Here is a 23,127-nt window from a genome sequence, read left to right as displayed (position 1 = left end):
AATTAATATATTCTCAGAGTAAACCTGGATTTATGAATAAACCTGGATTAGAATGGAAGAGTTTTAAAATAAATTAACACTTAATCCACCATTTGATTGACAATCCCCAATTTCTTCTTGTTTTGTAAAACTAAATCTTTTGAAAATGTCTCTATAGAGGGGCCATAGCTCAGTGGTGATAAATCTGCAGAAATAAATAAATAGATGCAGTTCCCAGCATCCCCACATCTCCATTTGAAAAGACAGGTAGCAGTTGATGTGAAAGACCTCTTCCTAAAACCCTGGAGAGCCACTGCCAGTCTGAATAATAACTCTGATGAATCGATGGTTTGATTCAGAATACAGCAGATTCATGCTGTATTGTTATTGTGTGATGCCTAAACCAGCAGTTTGATTGGCCCACACTGCATTGTTATTGTGTGATGTCTAAACCAGCAGTTTGATTGGCCAGCACTGAATAGGGGAAGATTTTCACATACTGGGATAAACGTGTTGAATCTGTGCCTGTCAAGGAACTGTTAAAAGCAGAGGAAATCTGTCAGTCCACCAATATGGAAACATTAAAGTTGCTAACAGTTTTTGTAGCACATATACTATGCAGATGAAAGACAATGAGGCCACTGTGATATAGGGGCTGAGAGCGGCATACTCTAATCTGAGTTTGATTCCCTGCTTCTCCACCTGTCATATTTCTCTCAGAACTCTCAGCCCCACCTACCTCACAAGGTGCTTGTTGTGGGGAGAGAAAGGGAAGGCAACTGTAAGCTACTTCGAAACTCCTTAGGATAGAGTAAAGCAGAGTATAATAAAACCAGCTCTTCTTACTCCCCCCAAAATGTGCATGTCATCTCAGCTTTAATCCCATTACACACAAATGGATTTTGTTTCTGGCTTTAATGCAGTCAAATTCCCCCCTGTTGGAACTAGTGCATATTGCCACAAAGGTGCTTTCAGCCACTGCTAACACTGGTGGCAAACTAAATGGGTCTTGAACTAAAAGTAATTTTATCAATTGAACCACATAACCCACTGCACAAGCTTCAGGCATTTCAGAAATTTTGAGCAACGGCAGTATACTACTGATCAATTCTATTTTGCACATGAGACAACGGATTTATTTCAAAGCTGTGGTTATTTATCGAAAAGCAAGAGTGATCAGTTACATATTGCCTAGGTTTCCATCCATACTCAAATACTACAGATTTTGGTAAGGAGCTAAGGCTGAGTGGTGGAATGACTGTATATAAGGTCCATGGCATCTCCAGATAGGATTAGGTAGCAGCGGATATGAAAGACTACTATATGAGACTCAAGAGACCAATTGCCAGCCATATTTGAAAATACTGTCTAGATAGACCCAAGTCTGGATAGACTAAGCATAAGGGCACTTTATAACATGAATAAAACTTGATTACCAGTTTTGAGAGAAAGGACGAAGACTAGATTTGTGCTATGAAATAGTTCATCACAAAATATGAGGCCACATGAGCAGCTACTCCCAGCTAAAAAAGGCATTACATCATAGAATTGGTGGGAGTGAAATTGCTAGGGGGGAAATCAAACTCTGTGAGTCATCTCCTCTCAGACCTATAAATGTTTTCTTAAGTCACATTAAACTCACAGTGACTTACTAAAGCATGACAGCCATCCCTGTTATGTTTGACTCTGAGTGGGGCTCATTCCCATGAAAGTAAGCACAGCTTTGTTTTACCAAGACTTGCCTAAATCCAGGTGGGCAGCCGTATTGGTCTGAAGCGATAGAACAAAGTAGGAGTCCATTTAAAACATTTTCACTATTTTGCATACTAAATCACTGCCCACTCCCTATATGTAGGACTGCTAATTCCATCCCATACTCTTGTCTGAAGTGTGTTTTTAGCACACAAAAGCTCACATTTTGAATAAAAGTTTGTTGGTCTTAAAGGTGCCACTGGACAGGCCCCAACTTTGTTCTATCGCCTAAACCCGGTGAGGAACTTCTGTCCTCTGCCTACAATCCAGCTCTTGAGGACATCTCTTTCAAGACCACAATCTTCTCCGCAGCACAAAACACTAAAACCAGCTTAGCCATTTTACTGGTCCCATTGGATTGTGGTGCATCAGAAATCATGTCAAGCATGTTTTAGATTCTTATGAAATGCTTATGTTTTGAATTCCTGGTATAAAGCACTGTTTGATTTAGCGGAGGAAGGAAATGAAGAACTCAAAGCCACAGCTGGAATTATTTGTGCTTCTGTCTTCAAATACTTCAGCTGTGTTTAGGATATGATGACTACCTAGCCACAGAATCACACGCAGTTATGTTGGACAAAGGACAATGAAACCAAACAACTTTATTATAATAGAAAACCTTGCAGACATTCAAGTGTGTACAAGTAAAATCCTTGTTGCTGCTGTGTTCTTCTATCCAACCATGGATCTCTTTCTTCCTCTTAGACGTACTTCATCCAGCTTTTTAATCACAGGGGCTGACCTTTTAGATGCAGCCGAGTACTTCTTCAAGAGTGCTTCAAACAGAGCCTCTGTGTTTGGATGGGTACTCAGAAAAGCTTTCTCCAAGACATACAAATCAACTCCCTTATCCTCAGGAAGGGCAGAAATAAAACTTAGTCCAAAATCTATCAGTACCAGCTCCAATTTTTCTGCTGGTGGTCGCAAAAGCATATTGGAAGTTGTAAGGTCTCCATGTATAAGATCTTCATCATGCATTCGTGCCAAAACCTCACCTATCTTCTCTACTGCCATTATAAGGCTGTTGGAATCCTTTCCGGATTTCTGTATGGAGATGATATGGTCCCGGACAGTAACTGATCCCACAATATCTTCAAGATATATACAGTTGGAAACATAATCCACAAAGTATACCACAGGTGCAGAAATTCCTAAAAAAGAGAGTGTGTAGTATTATTTTGGTCTTAAATAAGTATTACATAGAATCATAGAGTTGGAAGGGAAGCCATCTAATCTAACCCCTTGCTCAATGCAGGATCAGCCTACAGCAGGGGTGGCCAGCGGTAGCTCTCCAGATGTTTTTTGCCTACAACTCCCATCAGCCCCAGCCAGCATGGCCAATGGCTGGGGCTGATGGGAGTTATAGGCAAAAAACATCTGGAGAGCAACCCTGGCCTAGAGCATCCCAGACAAGTGTTTGTCCAGCCGCTGCTTAAAGACTGCCAGTGAGTGGGAGCTCATCACCTCCCTTGATAGCTGATTCCACTGTTGAGCAATTCTTAACTACAAACGTTTTTCCTAATATTCAGTACCTTCTTGCCCTTAATTTAAACCCATTATTGCAAGTCCTGTCCTTTGCTGCCAACAGGAACAGCTCCTTGCCCTCCTCTAAGTGAGAACCCTTCAAATACTTAAAGAGAGCAATCATGTCAGCCCCCTCAGCCCTCAGCCCCCTCTTCTCCAGACTGAACATTCCCAAGTCTCTCAGCCTTTTCTCTTAGGACTTGATCTCCAGGCCCCTGATAATGACCTTTGCTTTAGAGTTTTGCTATGACTCAATACAACTATCCACATCTTTTATTATTAATCATTAGCTTTACACTGTGTGCATGTTGTAAGCTGAACATCTAAAGTATAATTAGTTTTATCAGAAAGACTGCTCCAGATAAGGTTTTTGTGCAGTGAGTACAAATAGTAGTTTGAGTTCATAATGCTCATTTTGGCACCTTCAACTAGCAAAGCTTTAGGGGACTAATGCAAGTCCTTATTTTCCCTTCTAACTAAAATCTCCACTAATTCTTTAATGCCAAGTGCAAAACGCATGGTGGCTCAAACTGAGATCAACAGAAGGATTATCATCATAACTATTAGCTAACCCCCAAAGTCAGCCTGTCACTTCTTCTGACACCTTCCTCTGTAGGGAGGAGTCTGAAACTTTAAAGTCATGGGCCAGAAAAGATGATACAGGAACAACCATATCTTACGTTACATCTGGTATGTAATTTGTGAGCTGTTCCAAGGCTGTCCTTATCAAAGCTGAAAAGTGAGGTACAAATAAAAAGAACAAAACATCAGAATGGAGGCCTGTGTTAAACAGGCCCGCATTAGGGACACTGTGGGTGGGCTCTTCTTTTCTTCAGGGATTCACACTCAGAGCTGAAAGGCAGCCATCCCTAAAGCTGTGCAGTCAAAACCACAATCACCCATCCCGGCTTCATTGGAAAGAGAAGATGGGGACTAGCAGGGGAAAGTAGTCAGGTGAGCTGTAGCACTCTTTAGTGGGAAGCTCATAGGCATAAAACAGCCCTGTGGCATTTTCTAAGGTCAATATTGTTTACCAGCGTTAGCAGAGCAGGCATGTTCAGACTCAGAGCTTTTTGACTCCAGGCAAGTTTAGCAAGAGACTTTAAAGCAGTGGAATGCAGTATGTATTCCTGCAGTACCTGGACTACTCTCAAATATTTGATAATAGAACCAAGAACCTGGCAACCTAGAAATCAGCATCGAACACTGCAAACAAACAGCACGTTGCAATGTAAAGATTCATACAACTGATAACGCGCAGTGCAATCCTCAACAAAATTCCACTCTTCCACTGCAAGCACACCACAGGCGCCCTAAATACAGGCCCCACAGTGCAGAGGTCAGATCGGGAGTGGGGGTATTCGTATGCCTAAGGAAATATTATTTTTGCAATTCCCGGACAGAGGAGAATGGAAATGTACCCTGTGTTCCGCCCCAGGACCCCTGGGAATTTCCATCCTTCGCTTCCTCCCGGGAAAGGGATATTCACGCGACTCTTATTCATTAGACTGAAGAAGGGAGGAGGAAAGCACGTGACACACCCCGCCCCTGCCCCTCCTCTCGTCCAATCCAAGCACAAGCCCCGCCCCCACCTGCCCGTCGGCAACGGAGCAGCGAGCGGGCCTCTTGAGCTGTCCGTTTGCGGCTCAACCGTTCTTCCAGGACTGGATGCCGGTAGCGCTTGGGGAAGCGGAGCTTCATCACTGTCGGCCGGCCCAAGAACAAGCCGCGATAAAGCCTGGCTTCGGCCCCCTGCTGGACCAACTGTAGCCCCGGCATAGGCGCAGGGGCTGCCTCCGGCTCGGCTTCGGCCGCGCTCCCTTCCCCGCCTGGTCCCGCCATGATGGCAAAAAGGCCAAGGTTTTCATTGCGCGTGCGCAAAGTTCATAAGTACGTACGCGCCGTACCGTACGAGAAGGCAGGCGGCGCAGTCCATTTTGGCAATCTTTACGGTTTCCGGAGGGGCGGGGGGTTCGAATCTAGAATATGAGCGGGGGCGGATTCCAGGCATTCTCCCCACCCGCCTGTGGTCTCTTCCGGTGGCGTTTACTTCAAAATAAGCGTGCATTACATTGCAGTCGTGGGAATAACTTAAGCCTCGAATTTACACCCGAGTAATAAATAAGTCTTGTCGTCAGACTCGGCAGGGTTTGGTTTTGGATCCCCTTAGTTAGGATTGCGCTGCTAGTCCTGTGCATTCTTGGGATCAAGCTGGAGTGCGTTCGGTAGCAGGTGCTGTACAGCACGAACAGTCTTGTAGTAGTGACAACAAAGGACATGACTAGCTAGAGGAGATTTTAGTCAAATCTCAACATAGCCTACTTCTACTTTCCCTTGGAGGAGCTATCACTTTTCCATTTTAAATTGTGAGACTACGCACCACTCATTTAAAATGTATAGGAACATGCAGTCCTTCAGATGCCTCCTGAGCCCAGGCAATTTTGTGCTTTAGGTCAAAACCAGGATTTCAGATTCTTCCTAGAAGTGTTGCTAAAGTAGGTTCCCTGTTTTTGAAATTATCAAGTTTTACAGCTCTGTAAGAATACTCTGTTTCCAATCTGCACTTTCAGTCTATAGCACCATCCTATAATGTCCTGAAAATTTACAGCCTTCTTTCTTTCCTTTAGCTATACTTTACAGTTCCCCACTAATTGAACCTATCAGTGGACCCTGATGCTCTTTTGGGGTGTTTTGTTTGGTCATTCACACAGAGTGTAACATGTTCAAAATATTGAAGTCATCTCAAAAGTTAAGGCACTTGAAAACATCTGCAGTAGTTAATGGCCTTTGAATTGAAATGCATGGTCTTAGAATCACAGATGTCCATGTGTAAAACTTACTCTGTGTGCCAAAAACATGGTTGGCACAGTTAGTTTTGACAACACAGGAGTGGATTCAAAACTCTCACCCCTTCCAGATGTTTTCTTGGAAACATCTGACTACCTCAGATATGTTGTTTGGTATGTGTGTAGGCATGTATACCAAATTCTGACAGAATACTCCAGCTAAAGCCACCCAGGAGGTGCTGTAAGTTTGACCATATCCCAGCACCCTTTTAAATGTGCTGCTCCTCCCACTTGCTGGCTTGCAAATAAGGATTTAAGGCATAGCTGCTCTGTGGTTAGCAGCCCAGTGTAAACAAGACTGTGACATCCTGTGTTGGGAGTGTGTTTGTTTTATCACTGTCACATTTCAGTCAAGTCCAGTGGTTGCAGCCAATTTATGGCAACCCCATAGGGTTTTCAAGGCAAGAGATGAGCAGAGATAGTTTCCCATTGCCTGCTTCTGCATAGCAACCCTGGACCTCCTGGGTAGTCTTCCATCCAAGAGCTCATTAGCACAACTCATTTGCATATGCCACAAACCATGACCTCTCTGGTCAACTCAGCATCTGTCTTAAAATGTTTCTTGAATTATAACTCATCATAAAACCTCACTCCCATTTTTAAATTACGTCTCGTATGTGGCCAATGTGGCGTGACGAAGATTTCCATCTGTTTTCTTTGTATGTTTTGATTATTTTCCCATTTTTTGTGGGGAAGAATATTAGAAAGATTGTCAGATCTTAGAATTCAGCAAAATTCTCACAGGGGGGTTGAATAATGGAGCCCAGAAGAAATTCTTTTTTTGTGGGGGAGAGAAAAAAGCACAATAAAATGTAGGGGTTCCGGAGCTCCACTCCTGTGAGCTCCTGCCCAAAAGTGAGGCCTGCTCCCATCCAAGTACTAACCAGGGCAGACCCTGCTTAACTTCTAAGATCTGACAAGATTAAGCTAACTTAATGCCCCTTAATGACTTAATCAGGTCTCAGTCAAACCTACCCTCCAGGGCTTTTTTGGTAGCAGGAACTCCTTTGCATATTAGGCCAAACACCCCTGATGTAGTCAGCCCTCCAAATGTTTACAGGGCTGTTAGTACAGGGCTTACTGTAAGCTCCAGAAAGATTGGTTTCATCAGGAGTCTGTGGCCTAATCTGCAAAGGAGTTCCTGCTACAAAAAAAGCCCTGCTTACCCTCACAAAAATTACTCTCAAAGTCCATCACATGCCTTTATTAATAGTTTTGTAAAAAAAAAAAAGAAAAAAGTAAAAGGTAGTCCCCTGTGCAAGCACCAGTGGTTTTCAACTCTGGGGTGACGTTGCTTTCACAACGTTTTCACGGCAGACTTTTTACGAGATGGTTTGCCATTGCCTTCCCCAGTCATCTACACTTTCCCCCCAGCAAGCTGGGTACTCATTTTACCAACCTCAGAAGGATGGAAAGCGAAGTCAACCTAGAGCCAGCTATCTAAACCAGCTTCCGCTGGGTTCGAACTCAGGTCATCAGCTGAGGGCTGTGACTGCAGTACCACTCTGCGCCCACGGGGCTTTTGTTGCTTACAGTAAAAAGCTGGTAAATTGAAGTCTTGTTACTGTTCTTGCCTGAAACCATGGAAAGACCTTTGCCTGAAACCAGGTAACCAGCTCTACTGTAACAGCTGTTTAGGACTCAGTGCCATGTTATAATAGCACTCTGTCTAACTCCTGGTTTTCCAGTGGCATAAGAACATAAGAGAAGCCATGTTGGATCAGGCCAATGGCCCATCCAGTCCAACACTCTGTGTCACACAGTGGCAAAAAATATATATATACACACACACACACACACTGTGGCTAATAGCCACTGATGGACCTCTGCTCCATATTTTTATCTAGCCCCCTCTTGAAGCTGGCTATGCTTGTAGGTGCCACCGCCTCCTGTGGCAGTGAATTCCACATGTTAATCACCCTTTGGGTGAAGAAGTACTTCCTTTTATCCGTTTTAACCTGACTGCTCAACAATTTCATCGAATGCCCACGAGTTCTTGTATTGTGAGAAAGGGAGAAAAGTACTTCTTTCTCTACTTTCTCCATCCCATGCATTATCTTGTAAACCTCTATCATGTCACTCCGCAGTCGACGTTTCTCCAAGCTAAAGAGCCACAAGTGTTTTAACCTTTCTTCATAGGGAAAGTGTTCCAAACCTTTAATCATTCTAGTTGCCCTTTTCTGGACTTTTTCCAATGCTATAATATCCTTTTTGAGGTGCGGTGACCAGAATTGCAGACAGTATTCCAAATGAGACCGCACCATCGATTTATACAGGGGCATTATAATACTGGCTGATTTGTTTTCAGTTCCCTTCCTAATAATTCCCAGCATGGCGTTGGCCTTTTTTATTGCAATTGCACACTGTCTTGACATTTTCAGTGAGTTATCTACCACGACCCCAAGATCTCTCTCTTGGTCAGTCTCTGCCAGTTCACACCCCATCAACTTGTATTTGTAGCTGGGATTCTTGGCCCCAATGTGCATTACTTTGCACTTGGCCACATTGAACCTCATCTGCCACATTGACGCCCACTCACCCAGCCTCAACAGATCCCTTTGGAGTGCCTCACAATCCTCTCTGGTTCTCACCACCCTGAACAATTTAGTGTCATCTGCAAACTTGGCCACTTCACTGCTCACTCCCAACTCCAAATCATTTATGAACAAGTTAAAGAGCATGGGACCCAATACTGAGCCCTGCAGCACCCCACTGCTTACCATCCTCCACTGCGAAGACTGCCCATTTATACTCACTCTTTGCTTCCTATTAATTAGGCAGGTTTTGATCCACAAGAGGACCTGTCCTTTTACTCCATGACTCTCGAGCTTACTAAGGAGCCTTTGATGAGGAACTTTATCAAAAGCTTTCTGGAAGTCAAGGTAAACAACATCTATCGGGTCTCTTTTGTCCACCTGTTTGTTCACCCCCTCAAAGAACTGTAACAGGTTAGTGAGGCAAGATCTTCCCTTACAGAACCCATGCTGAGTCTTCCTCAATAACCCGTGTTCCTCAATGTGCCTACTCATTCTGTCCTTGATAATGGTTTCTATCAACTTTCCCAGTATAAACATGTCTTGCTCTGTGCTTGATTATAACAAATGTATTTATTTATTTGTGTTTGTGGGCTTTGTGCAGAGAAAGGCGAGAGAAAATTCACCATGAAAATCCATTGTCTTCCCCTCAAATATGAGTAATTATTCCTGTGGGAAATTTAATTATGCCTATTCCCCTATTAAATGTTTTCCTTCAAGAAAATTGTCTTGCCCCAGTTTGTAAACAAACACCACTGCTCTGAGTAGATGCAAGGGTTTGGAGCCCTCTGCTGGTCAGTTTTAAATTTTGAGTCAGCTGAATGTTTCTGCTCTAAATTTTGGGAGGAAGCTTGTCTTAGTTGCTTACAGGTATTGGGCTAATAAAGCTATGAAAAATCTAACGAGGGCTACAAAAAAAAAGTCTTCTGCATGCAGGAGCCCATGATGCATATCTAAAAATAAATGCATTGGCCATGTTTGCTTTCTTTATAATCTTCCAACTACTTTTTATCATGAAGTAATAGTAGCGGTTGAAATCACAAGTCAATCACCAAGTGCTTTTCTAGACTTGGCAAGAGGATAACAATGGGCTTAGCTAATTTCATGCAAAAGACAATTACAGTAAGGAGAAACAACTAAGCAAACTGGCAGATACATTGTGAAAACATGGCAATCTCAATTGCATTATAAAACACTTTGCCAGTTTCTATAATTTAAGGCAGTTTGAATAAAATATATGCATATCTTTTTTACATGTAACCATGGCAGCTATATGTAAAACATAGCTTTCATTTTGAGAAGGGCTGTGGCTCAGTGGCAGAGTGTCTGTTTTCTATGCAGAAGTGCCAAGATTCTGCCTCTGGTTAAAAGCAGCGGGTAATCGGTGATGTGAAAGACCTTTGCCTGAAACCATGGAGAGCCATTGCCAGTCAAAGTGGACAGCACTGGCCATGATACTCCAATGGTCTGACCCAATATAAGGCAGCATCATATGCTCTTAACATGCCCTAGAATACTTAGAAAATTCTTTGGCAAACTTTCAGTTGTTACTTAGCATGCAAGTTGATGTTGAACAAGTTCCTGGAAACAAAGCTGGAAAACTTCTGCATTACTGAATAATACCTAAAGCTGCCAAATCTTGCCACACTCAAATTCCAGCTGTGATGGCTGTTGCTCTGCAACCATTCATCTGGAATAATAACAGGAAGGCTTCGGTTTATCAAAAACAAGTGTGGGATAGGGCTGTATTTTATATCTGAGTCTGAAAAGAGATTCTATGAGACAGCGCTATAGGACTGGGGTGGCCAAACTTGCTTAATGTAAGAGCCACATTGAATAAATGTCAAGATGTTTGAGAGCTACAAGACATGAACGTGAGGGGGAGAAAGCGACAGACAGTACATATGCATACATAAGAAATCATAATTGCTAGTTAATTGCCTTTCTAATAGCCAAGACCCTTCCAAGATGATTGTTGAGATGATTCTGTGATGCTAGATCAGGGGTCCCCAACCATCAGTCTGCTGTCCAGTACTGGTCCGTGGCCTGCTAGCAACCGGGCCGCGGAGTGCGCAGAGATGCCACACCACTCCTGCTTGCCCAGAACCTGGGTGGACGAAAGAGACAGTGCAGCCTTGCTCCAAGGCAGGGAGGCAGCCCCAGCAAGGCAGAGCAGCCCCACTGCCCCTTCCACCTGCCTGAGACCCAATCAGCTGACTGGGAGGAGGAGGCAGACTGGCCTTCTGCTACCTGGCCACCTAGTGGGGAGATAGCAGAAACAGTTCCAGTCTCCCCCCCCCTCCCATTTAAAGACACCCCCATGGGGGCAGGAATGGGGTGTGGGCAAAGGGCAGCTTGGGGCAGCAAAAGCCCTAGTGCCGCTCCCCCCCCCAAAAAAAAAAAACAATTTGTGGAAAAATTGTCTTCCACAAAACTGGTCCCTTGTGCCAAAAAAGTTGGGAGCCACTGTGCTAAGATCATATTTCTCAATAATGCAAAATACACAAGGCATGTTCATGTGCATCAAGTTGATGTGGTCTTCAAAAAATGTTGACTTTCCTTTCCCCTTTGAACACTTTAGTCCTGATAGCACAGTTTGTGGTGAAGCTGGAGAGGGGGAGAGGTGCTCACAGAAAAATTCAACACTCCCTTGCATTCACTAATCAAGTGGAATGGTTTCTTACATTCTGGCCAGTAATAACAATCCCTGGTGCTCAAACCAATAGATCTTCCACGATTTGTTCATGCCAAGTTCCTGTCCTGGGCTTTTCTGTGGTTGTATGACAGGCAAAAATTCATTGGATGCCGTTCAGCCTGCTCCTGCATCTCCCGTGGGCAGGTGTGTGTGTGTGTCCCTGTTGAATTTCTGCTTGTTGTGCAACTAGACACAGCAAGACGACAGCTGTTCATCTTTACTGGGAATGCAACTTACTTAAGGTATTGACTTTCTGTATATACCAGCTTTCTTGCAGACACTCAAAGCACATTACAAAAATTAAAAATGAATACAACGAAAATACATAGAATAACAACTGTCTAGAAAACTTACACAGGCATTAAAACTTCTTGGTCATAAAAATGCCTCCCTAAACAGTTCCATTCCGCTCATATTACAGAGTGATAGCAGCACGGGAACCTTCCTGTTCTCTTTGGGAAGGCCATGCCATCCAGTGGGGGCCAAAACAAAAAGTGCTCAGCTATGGGCAACTGTTGATCGTCTCTGTTTGCTGGATGCCACCTTCAAAAGGTCTCACTAATCTCAGACTTAAAATTCTGTTTGCACTGATAGTTATCTAGGCTGACCAGATTCAAAAGAGGAACTGGCTTTTCTATCTGTGTTAGTTTGAAGAATTTTGGAAAGTGTTACACATGTGACTAGACTCCTTTGACACAAAAACAAACAGGACAGGAGTCCTGTCCTCTTTTGTAAAGTCACTCTTTTCATCTTCGTAGCATGGGATATCAAACCTCTACACTGGGCCCAGGGATGGGTTGAATATTCCTGTATCTGAAAATGGTATATGGCGCTCTTGTACACTCAAAAAGACCCATGGGTTTTATCACACACTCAACATTGTGAATGTTTTGTTCTTGTACTGCTTTCCCCCAAGCTTTTTCTGTATCCTTCCTCACCTGTGGTTCACCACCTCCTCCAGATGTGGGAAGAGCTTGCAAAAGAAGTGATTTCTTTGAACGTCCTTTATTATGTTGGACTGTGGGACAGAAGCTGTGAGGCTTCTGTCTCTGGTATTCCAGTGATCACAATTTTGCCTCATTCTGAAAGTTAAAGGTGTTTAGGTTCATCAATTTTCAGGTGGGTCTGTAACAGTCAAACATAATTTGAGCATTATTCAATAGTACCTTAAATATCAACACATGTTTCCAGGATACAAGCTTTTGTGAGTTAAAGCTTTCTTTGTCAGATATTTATTTAATTCATTTGTAACTCACCTCTCTCCCCAATGGGGATCCAAAGTAGCTTACACTGTTCTCCTTTCCTCCATTTTATTCTCACAACAGCCCTGTGAGGTAGGTTAGGCAGAGAGAGTGTGACTGACCCAAAGTCACCCAGCAAGCTTCCATGGCAAAGTAGGGGTTCAAACCTGGCTCTCCCAGATATTCTTAACTACCACATCACACCGGCTAAGTGTGATTTGATTCACAAAAGCTTACACTCGGGTGGGGGGGGATGTTGTTCTTTAAGGTGCTCCTGGACTCAAACTATGTTAATTGAGTGTTCTAAATTGGGTCAAAATACTGGAAGTGTTCTTGTGTTGCTCCTTGGGAACTATAGCTCAAGCCAGGAAGTTGTGAACACACACCAGCATGGCAAGTGCCACCAACACATGCCATCTAGCATTCAGCACATACAAGACATTGTCTGCCTTGCCCTCACCCATGGCGACTCATAAAGCAACCATAATCTAAGCAAACCAGCAAATAATGGCCATGCACCAACAGTGTGTATGCAGACCTTCCACAATGCTGAATGCTACCAACTGAGGGGGTCATAACCACTTGAAGTTCTGTTTGTATTAAATAAGTTGTTTATGTGATTGCATAGACTGCTTGACTGGAGAGAAAATGGGCTTTGCCAGCAAGGCAACTTTGTGCTCTTAATGTGAACAATCAAATCATCACTAACTCAGTACATTAATCCCAATGTCTGCTCTTGTATATACTAATCAGTCTGTGTCTACATGCAGCTGGAAGACAGAATCCTAGCTGTCTTAAGCGGAAGTCCTAGGAACACACTCTTGGGAGTAAACCCCATTGAATAAAATGATACTTACATCTGAGTAGACTTGCTTGAGATTGTTTTTGCTACAATAGACCAAGGATGCAAACAGGAGTATCGTGCAACATCTTCAAGATTAAGATATATCACAACATAAAAAATCTGTTGTTTTTTAAAATGTCACACAAGACGCTTTTTAAATTTGCTGTAACAGATGAAGGAATGATTTATAAATGCATGGAAATAAAATGATAGAAAGGACTGTGCGATGCCAGACTATAAGGGGAGGATCGCACTTTGAAAGGGTCCGTATGCTGAAAACTTCTTGTAAATAAGGAACTCGTATTGTAAATAAAGTGGGGGTTAGAAGTTTTCTTTGCTGAACTTGCTTTCTATTTGCATGTTTTGTTTTTACATGAAAAAACATAAATTCATTCCATTCTACGGACTCAGCATTCTGCCATCTCCTTTTCCTACATGTGTGTAAGCCAGGCCGAGGACAGTGACCATTCTGGACTTTGTTACCATGGAGGGCACCATATTCAGTGATATGAAGTAGAAACATATATATACTTTACTTATTTTGGAGCAACTAATCTATGCCTAGGAATGCATGGCTCTGGTTTTTTATTAGCTAGGGATGGTGGAGCACCTCTGAGTTTTTACTCTATAAAGCCATGGTAAATGCAAAAAAGGATCAATTTTCTGTTCTTCAGCAATTAAAGTCACTTGCCCCACCCCTTCCTGGAATTTATGGTCACTCCTCAGAGTGCAAATCCAGTTTAAGGTGGCCTTCCCTTCTGAGATTAGACAGGTGGCAACCTGGGATAGGGTCTTCTGAGTCATGGCACCAAAAGTCTGGAACGAACTCTCTAGGGAGATTTATCTGTCCCTTTCTGTTACTGTCTTCTGCCAGGATGAGCACATTTTTGTTCCGTTAGGAACTCCTCCATCCTAAGAACTGTTTTAATTGCTATTTTTATGTCTTGTATGTATTTAACTCTGTTTTTAAAGGTTTTAGTCGCATGTGTTGGCAGGTTAGTTTTTAAAATGTGATTTTATCATGCATATTTTAAATTGTTAAGCCACCTTGGTGGCTCTTGTGTGGGCAGAAAGTCAAGACAGAAGCTTGCAAATAACTCCTGATTAGCACAATGAATGCCACTGCACAAACAGTTGCTATAGTTACCAAGCTCTTCAAATCTCCTCCCATTAACCTTTTGAAAAGCCACTCCCTTGAAGATTACTTAGGGTTGCCAGGTCTGTGTTGGAAAATACCTGGAGACTTTGGGGGCAGATCCAGGAGAGGGCAGGGTTTGAGGAGGGGAAGGGTCTCAGCATGGTACAATGCCATAGAGTCCACCTTTCAAAGCAGCCATTTTCTCCAGGGGAGCTGATCTCCGCCACCTGGAGACCAGTTGTAAAAGCAGGAGATCTCCAGGCCCCAGCTGGAGACTGGCAACTCTAAAATTACTTGTTTTCTATTGGTAATCTGTGTCTAAAAATCATAATGCCACTATAGGGCTGCAATCCTACGAGCACTTTTCTGAGAGTAAACCCCACTGAATAAATTGGAAGTTAGTTCTGAGTAGACCTGCTTAGAGTTACTCTTTAAATCTGTATGCCTTTGTAAACTTATTCAGGATGAGAAATGTGGCGCCATGCTTAATTTGAAATTAAAATGAGAACAGGTGAAGGCCATTTCTTTTTATACTGAAAAACATCTGGCAAGCTTTTAACATATTTAAATACAGTCAGATGATTCTAAAAGAAAACAAAAGGAAGCCTCTGTGGTATAGATTTCAGATCAGAACAGATGGTCTTCAAGCTTCAGTCACCTTTCCAAACGTGCTCCAAGGATATATAATTCTTTTTACTGTCACAACTCAAGGTGTTTAAACGTTCTGAGTTAAGCCCCCTAATAAAAAGCTTTTATAATTAGATTTTTAAAAGTTGGCATTAACAAAAAAAACAACCCACGTCTTCATTTAAGAAGAAAACCATATGAGCAATACCCCCTCTAAGCTAAGTTAGCATGAGCTAGCTCAGTTTTTTAGCCTCCAGCTCATGCATTTTTGCCTTAGCTCAGGAAAAATGGCCTCAGAGCAAACTAATTTATGCAATAGCACACAAAGTAAAAAATTTTCTCACGTAACTCCACAGCTTAGAGGGAGCATTGCTATGAGTTCCTTCTTTACATAGAGGAATCCTATGCATTTAAATACATGAACAGATATCGATAATGTCAGTCAGGGCATTTTTTGTAGAAAAAGTCCATCAGGGACTCATTTGCATATTAGGCCACACCTCCTGACATCACCATTGTTTTGCGCAGGGCTGTTTTGTAGAAAATCCCAACAGGAACTCATTTGCATATTAAGCCACACTCCCTGATGCCCAGCCAGCTGGAACTACATTCCTGTGTGTTCCTGCTCGAAAAAAGCCCTGTTGTCAGTAGACTCTTCACACACTTGAAAAGCAGGTCAAGAAAGCACAGAGGAGAATGGAAATAATTTTGTTCCTCATTCTCACACATCGCCAGTTCTGAACAGGATTGTCAACTGACCAGAGAAACCAGCTTGGCTTGCTCCTGTGCCTTCTGCAATCAGCTTGATGTACAGAAGTCAGGACCTGGACAGAAGTATATCAGTTAAAGTCTGCAGAACAAGCTGTTGTTAAAGGTATAGATGTAGGAGCCCCGTTTTCAATATAAGCTGCTGCTTTTTTATATTGCACAAACACATAAACAGCTTTAAGTTCTTTATCTTTTAAAAGGGTGTTCAAGATTCCTTTTAAGCTGTACAAAAATTTCAGAAAGAAGAGCTACACCAGGCCCAGTAAAAACTGGTGACCAGCCTGATCCTATGAATATATATTTAACAGTCAGTGACCTGGAGTCTATTGGGATTTAGGGACTACTTAAGGTGACTAGGATTCCAGCACAAGGAACAAACTTCCAGGTAACAGATTTTTATGCACACTGTCTTGGGAGTAGAGTCCAGTGGAATTTGTTTATGGAAGGGGCTAATCCATACACTATGTTTCCCAAATACACAAGCATTCTGTCCTGCACTTGTGTGGATGAATATACCATACGAACCATCATGTCATAGGGTCTTCAACCCTCACGATAGTCACAGATCCTGAAATACTGAATTGTGAGCCCCTAAGAACTGTGTTCTCCCCTCCCCTTTTGGCTGCCTTCTGAAACAACCTTATCCTAGTGTGCACACACAGACAGCAAGGGCAGTATGCATCCTGCCACTCTGCCTGCACACTGAGAGAAACAGCAGGATGGTAGGTGTGGCGGAACCGGCCCGATTCTGCCTTCAGGCCCGGTCCCGTCAGCTCCCTACGGAGTCGCCAACTCCCGGAGGGAGCTATTTCTCCTCCTGCCCCTTGGGCTCGCTGCCACCACCTGCTCAGTCCCGGGGTTCAGATTGAGAGGAACAGGACTCCCAATCCCCCTTTCCAGCTGTGAGGCTAGGCCTCCAGGTCCTCTGCCACCCTGCACTTGGGTTTCACAGAGACCTCAGCACTTCTTTGGGGCACCCCTGGAGGATTGGCACCTTATCCAACTGCATGCCTTCCCCCTTCCCCGGGGCCCCCTTCTCAACACAGCGTGGTCTAAAGCGGTCTGGGGATCTATGTGGTACAGAGTTTGACTGCCAGCATTTTAAACAGAAAAAACATTTATTTAAAAGGGAAAAGGATAGGGGAAGAAAAACAAACCAAAAACAGTTGCCTTTAAAAAGTTAGCACCGCACAGCAAAGCACAGCAAACAGCATAACAAAATAAAGGTGGTTTTTAAACGCATCGTATTGTCCCTGGTCTATACTTGATCTGCCTAAGAAAATGACTTACTTTGTCTGCCTGCCTGGGGGCCCCCAGGCAGGAGCCTCCATTGCTCACCACATGCTTGCTCGAGCGCTGGCTCAAATCTGGCCTCTCTTCCTGCCTAACACATGGCAAGAACAACAGCCCTTCCTGCCTCTCTAGGAGACTTTCCCCCTAGCGTTGTTGATTTGGCTCTGGAAGGGAGGGGGGGAGTGAGGGGAAGGCTACAAAGCCGGCTGAATGGATTTACTGATCCCTGCCTTTTTGGATGAAGCACCAACACTCTCAGATGGCGTTTCTCCACAGTAGGATTAGGTCTTTCAGTGATGCACACACACCCCGACCCACTGCCCTATGCAAACACCTAGGTCCAAGGCTTTTTTGGGGTAGAAAAAGCCAGCAGGAACTCATTAGCATATTAGGCCACACCATCTGGGATAATCAAGTGTAAATGGAACTGGTGATAGCTGGGTAATAAAGGAAAATAAAGAAGGGAAGAAAGAAGAATAAAGGGAAATGGAAACAAAGGGAGATAATGGGAAGAAGAAATAAATGAGGGGAAGAAGGGGAAATAAAGGGGGATTAAGAGAAACAAAGAAATGGGGAGAAGAAATAGGGGAATAAAGAAATGAGGGGGAAACTTACCTGAACTGTGACAATGACTTTTCTAGGCCCCACAGCGATCCTGGCCACTTAGCCAGGCCCCAGGGAGGCCACTGCACAATATAGCTGCACCTCATGATCCTCACTGGCCAGCTGGGCCCCAGGGAGGCCACCATGTGGCTTGGCTCAGCCAGCAATCCCTGAGGGCCAGACCAAGTGGTCTCGAGGGCCATAAACGGCCCTCAGAATGGACGTTCCCCACCCCTTGTAGGGTTTTCAAGGCAAGAGACATTCAGAGGTCGGTTTGCCAATGCCTATCTCTGTGTGGAGACTGTGGTATTCCTTCGGTGGTCTCCCATCGATTTACTAATCGGGGCCAATCCTGCTTAGCTTTCAAGATCAGGCTAGCCTGTACTATCCAGGTCAGGGCACTGTCATAGAACACAAAAAGCAATGTCAGACAACTGCATATTTTTCCAAGCATTGACTCAATAGGAAACCTACTGATTAGTAAATGTTTCTCCATGTGAGTTTGCTCCCAGTGATATGCAGGAATGTTAATGTGTAGATGGAAAAAATGCTATATAAGCTGACCTCAAGACTGATCAAAGCCAATGTGGTACAGTAAAGTGTCAGTCTAGACGCTGGGAGACCCGAATTCAAATCCTTGGTTGGTCATGGAAGCTTGCTGGGTGACAGTGGACCAGTCACTCATGGCCTAACTTACTTCACAGGGTTGTTTTGTGGATAAAAGGGAGGCAGGGAGCACAATGCTGAAATCTGCTTTGGGTCCTCATTTGCCTGTATCAGTTTCATCCATATGCCTTGGCATGTTTGCAGCCAAAAATACTTTATGAATCATTCTCAGTGAATACCCTAGATTCAGGTGAGTAGCCGTGCTGGTCTGAAGCAGTAAAATAATGTGGCTACCCTGGAATTACAGAACTTTTTCTTCTAGGAGTTTCAACAAAAAACAAACCATGAGTATTTTCCAGGTTTTATGGGGATCAGCAGGGCTTTTTTTTTAGCAGTTCTGGCTGGCTTCAGGTCAGAGGTGTGGCCTGATATGCAAATGAGTTCCTGCTGGGCTTTTTCTGTTTAAAAAAGCCCTGGGGATCAATGGTTAATTCTTGGCACTGGGATTCAGAGCTGCTTGAAAGTTCTAGCTCTTAATTCTGGATCTATTTGCTAATCTGAAGTTGTGAGAACTAGGCAATACTATCTATGCTTATAGAAGCATTCTCTTCATATTCATTATGTTAGGTATTTCATGAATGGGTACTACAGAAAAAGGTTCTGGGGCTTAGCCTTGGACAGCCTTAGCACAAAGTACGTAAGCCTTGTGGGTTTTGTTTCTAGTTTTTCAATTACTGTGACTGGTCCCATGCTTTCTTCACAATGCTTTCTGGATGTGCAATCAAGCCCATACTAATTCATATGATGACACCCATGCAGAAGGTTCATTGTTTTGTGGCATGTGTAGGAAAGGAGCGGCTAATTTGAACTCCACGTGTATTGAGTAAAAATCTTGCATATTATACAGCTGCCCCATGCTAATGAGTATAAGAGTGCCATATTAATTTCGGTGTAGAAGTATGTTTTGCATGGGTGTTCCATAACATGTAAAACATCTTGACCTGTATGGCCCGGACTAACTTGATCTCATCAGCTCTCCAAAGTTAAGCAGGGTTGGCCTTGGTTAGTAGTTGGATGGGAGATTGCCAAGGAAGTGCAGGCTACAAAGAGACAGGCAATGGCAAACTACTTCTAAACATACCTTGCCTTGAAAACCCCATGAAGGGTCACCGTAAATCAACTGCAACTTGACAGCACTTTCTACCTCCACCAACATGCAAAGCAGCCCTCAAACTCTCTGAATAACTGATAACATTTAGTATCAATGTTGCAAGTACCCACCAGATATGCTCTGTTTCAAACTGTTTGCAGGGATTATACTATACAAACCATTTGTGCTGGATTTAGAGAGGCCAGCCTTCAGGTGGGCCCTGGAATTAAAGTTCATCTCCAGACCACAGAGACCAGTTCCCCCGAAGAAAATGGATGCTTTGGAGAGTGGACACTGTACCCAACTGAGGTCCCTGTCCTACCCAAGCTCCATCCCCAAATGTCTCAAACCTGGATCTGGCAACTCTACTACCCCCCTCATCCCCCCTTGGTGGTCAAGCAGGACTAAAGGGTTCCCCCTCATTTTGCAGATATATTTAAATGAGGGATGACTTCTCAGCTGTACCTTTAATAGTGGTTGGACTGGTGGCAATTAGCACCTGACTGTGTTTACCTGCAGGCATCAAATCATTTCCCCAACAACTTTTTTTTTTTTTTGGGGGGGGGGGGTCAAGGCAAAAGAGTCTTTCAGCTCGGTTTATTCCTTGTAAGCAGTCAAAGTTTACCTTTGTACGTGGCATCAAGTCTCTGCTGCCACATTTCTCGAGGGCTGCACTTGTAGGCTACGTTTGTAAACACGAATTCAACACTCACATCTTTGGACACGCTTTTTAAAAAAAATCTAATGAATAAAACGTCCCTAAATAGATGAGGTTTGCACTATTCGAGTGAGAACCTGAAGGAGGAGTGATTTTCTTCCGTGCAGAAAAATGAAGGAGGGCGCCCCTCGATCTCCGGGCTCCCCTAGCAGTTCTGCCGCTCGCTGAGCAAACCCCTGGTGGCGTTCGAGGTCTTCTGCTCCCCTCCCCATCCCGGCAGTAGGCCGGCCGGAGCAACGTGGCGCTGTTCAGCCCCGTTTGCCGGCGAAGAGGGAGAACTTTTTTTTAGAGATTCCGGGGAAAACTCCAACCCCTCGGCCCTTAACCTCCGCGGGGGACCCGGGTCTTGCGTCTCCCCCCTGGGTTGCATTGCAAGGATGCAATATGGGCGGCTGCCTGTCGAGTGGCTACAAAGGGAATCCGGGATGCTAGCTGAGCTCCCGATCCGGTGTCTGGAAGCCGAGCAGCCTCTCTCCCCGGGCGGGTGTGTGTGATCCCAGCCCCCGGCGGTGGAATGCAAAGCGTGCCTCCCTTCCAGGCGCCGGCCGAGGGCTAGAAAGCGGCGACCCGCTTGCTTTTGGGCTTGGTTCCCGGAAGCCCTCCGGGATTTCACTTTTCCCTGCGCTGTGGGAATGGGAAGCAAACTTTAGGGGAGTTGAACTCTTGATGACTCTTCTGTCGCCATGGGTAAGTGGAGGATCCGGGGGGGGGGAGGGGGGAGAGATGGGAGCTTCTCTCTAGTCGCCGGATGGAGGAGGGAAAAGCCACCGTTAACTTTCCCAGCTGCATCTTGTTTTTTTTTATTAAAAAAAGCCCTTTGTAGATCGTTCCTCGCTCGCTCATCCTCTTTCCATAGCGGATTTCTATGCAGGGCAGGGTGCGTCTCGCTTTGCAAGAATTGCTTTTAAAACGGATTTGGGGGGAGAGGGGTGGAGTTTGATAGGTTCCTTTCTAGTTTCAGAGTTCGGAGTCAAATTGGCGAAGAAGCAACCGCCGGGATTTGTTCTGCTAAAAGCCTATGCAACCCTTTGCGCTGCTCGATGTGCGGTTGCAATCCTGTGTGTACTTACAAGGCCCGCTGAGAAATTTTGGAGTAGCCGTGCAGAGGTTTCGACTGTAAACCTGACACCCTAAACGTATCTGCTGGCAAGTAAACCCCTCCACCATTGAAGACAGAGAGGCTTTCATTGCGAGTAAACAGGACCCGCAGATGGGGGGCGGAGTTTGTGTGTTAGGGGCGGGTGGAGTTGGGGCTGGCTCAGTCCTTTGCAGAAAAAGAGTTCACACTTGGCCGAGCATAGCGAGGCCTTTGGTTGGGCTTCTTGGCATCCGGTTTGCCATGTAGTGACTTCATTGAGCACTTAACTGTCAGGGTGACATTGGACACACAGTGTTCGAATCCCACTTCGATCCCCTTCGAGTCTCCCCCCCACCCCCCGGCACCGCCTTGAAAAGGAAAGAAGAGGCACGGAAAATGCAAAGGATAATGCAGTGGCTCACTGGGAGAGGATGCGTTTTGCCCCAGCTTAAAAGGATCAGGTAACAGCAGGTGATATGAAAGGCCTCTGCCTGAGACCCTCCCTCCAATACTGCCCTTGGTTTGATTCAGTAAGGACATGTTAAGAACAGCAAACAGGCCTCTCACCGGAACTAGGGTTACTATATTTTGAAAAGCAAAAGGGGAGGGGGCATATTTCCCAATAGGCTACTGCAAATAACAGGTATGACAAATCTTGTTTTAAATACCCCTACTGTTTAAGCTGAAATTTGCCTCCATTGGGGGACTATAGGGCAAAACAGGCTCAGCCTCCCAAGCCAAAATGTGGACTTTTTCATCCATTTTCCAAAATAAACCCAAAAGAGGACAGACACCAAGTAAAGAGGACATGTCCTCTAAAAAGAGGACATCTCCAGTAAACCTAAGCTGGAGGTGGGCATTCATATGTATCATGCTGAATGGGAGCATCTTTCTGTAAAGGTCTGTTTGGTCCTTGGAGCTTAAGGTTAGGTTGAGAAAGGACTGACAGATTTCAGCAAACTGGTTTACTGTTCTGCTCATCTGAGTATGTTCTTTCCCCTGAAGCCTTTAGGATGAGGCTAGATATAAATAAAGACCGGCCTGGTATAATCTGCGTTATTTAGTGCATTTTTATCAGATAAGTGTAATATCATAGGATGCCCCCCTTCCCCATTTACACAATAACCACCCACTGAAGTAGGTGAGGCCCAAGGGGAGTGGCTGGCCCCTCCACCCAGTAAGCTTCATGGCAGGGTGGGGCTCTGAGTCTAGTTCACGTTTGCATCCCAATCTGAGCACTGCATTGGTTCTCTGCAGAAATTCAAGCTTGTTGTATTTTATTTATTTTATTTTTATTTACTTTAAATTTGTATGCCGCCCACTCCACATACGAACTCTGGGCAGCTATGTAAGCTAACCATTGGCATTCACTGTGAACCACAAAATGTGAGACCACCACCTTACCTAGCAGTGCATCCTGCCCTCCACCATTCTTATTTCTAGAGTTACATGACAGGATTTTCTTTCTGTACGTTGTCACTTGTATTTCCCATTTAAACAGGTGTAGAAAGGCTTGCTGTATTCCAGGAAGACCCAAGAATTAAAATATCTCACAAACATCCCCTTTTATATGACTTTAGCTTCTTCTCTTTCTTTGGGAAACTCTTGATTGCAATGGGGGCTAAATTTTGCCAGATAGCACAATCTGCTTTAGTCCTGACCTGGATAGCTCAGGCTAGGCTGATCTCATCTGGTCTTGGAAGCTAAGCAGGGTCAGTCTTGGCTAGTATT

The 23,127-nt window shown here is 44.3% G+C and overlaps 2 protein-coding genes across 2 annotated transcripts in view; one reads left to right on the top strand and one right to left on the bottom strand.

The window, feature by feature from the left end:
* Positions 1–2,313: 2,313 nt before the first annotated feature.
* Positions 2,314–5,137, bottom strand: TP53RK (TP53 regulating kinase). The gene is made up of 2 exons (XM_060230854.1): positions 4,848–5,137; positions 2,314–2,882 (listed from the first exon to the last, which is right to left on the bottom strand). Exons 1-2 carry the CDS (start codon positions 5,095–5,097, stop codon positions 2,404–2,406), a joined length of 729 nt encoding a protein of 242 aa, XP_060086837.1. The 5' UTR covers positions 5,098–5,137; the 3' UTR covers positions 2,314–2,403.
* Positions 5,138–20,521: 15,384 nt separating this feature from the next.
* Positions 20,522–23,127, top strand: part of SLC2A10 (solute carrier family 2 member 10) — a 32,129-nt gene continuing 29,523 nt past the window's right edge. The window contains exon 1 of the mRNA XM_060230853.1: positions 20,522–21,005. Within this exon, the coding sequence (XP_060086836.1) occupies positions 21,002–21,005 (4 nt within the window). The 5' untranslated portion in view covers positions 20,522–21,001. The remainder of the gene's footprint in view (positions 21,006–23,127) is intronic.

Source organism: Heteronotia binoei, chromosome 2 (assembly GCF_032191835.1).
Source record: "Heteronotia binoei isolate CCM8104 ecotype False Entrance Well chromosome 2, APGP_CSIRO_Hbin_v1, whole genome shotgun sequence".
Lineage (NCBI taxonomy): Eukaryota > Metazoa > Chordata > Lepidosauria > Squamata > Gekkonidae > Heteronotia > Heteronotia binoei.
This window is presented reverse-complemented; position numbering and strand designations above follow the sequence as displayed.

Excerpts from the sequence above, each read along its gene's own strand:
- TP53RK (XM_060230854.1), bottom strand. The coding sequence starts at position 5,097 with ATGGCGGGACCAGGCGGGGAAGGGAGCGCGGCCGAAGCCGAGCCGGAG. Across the intron at positions 2,883-4,847 it reads GCTCCGTTGCCGACGGGCAG|GAATTTCTGCACCTGTGGTA; the intron begins GTGGGGGCGGGG and ends TCTCTTTTTTAG.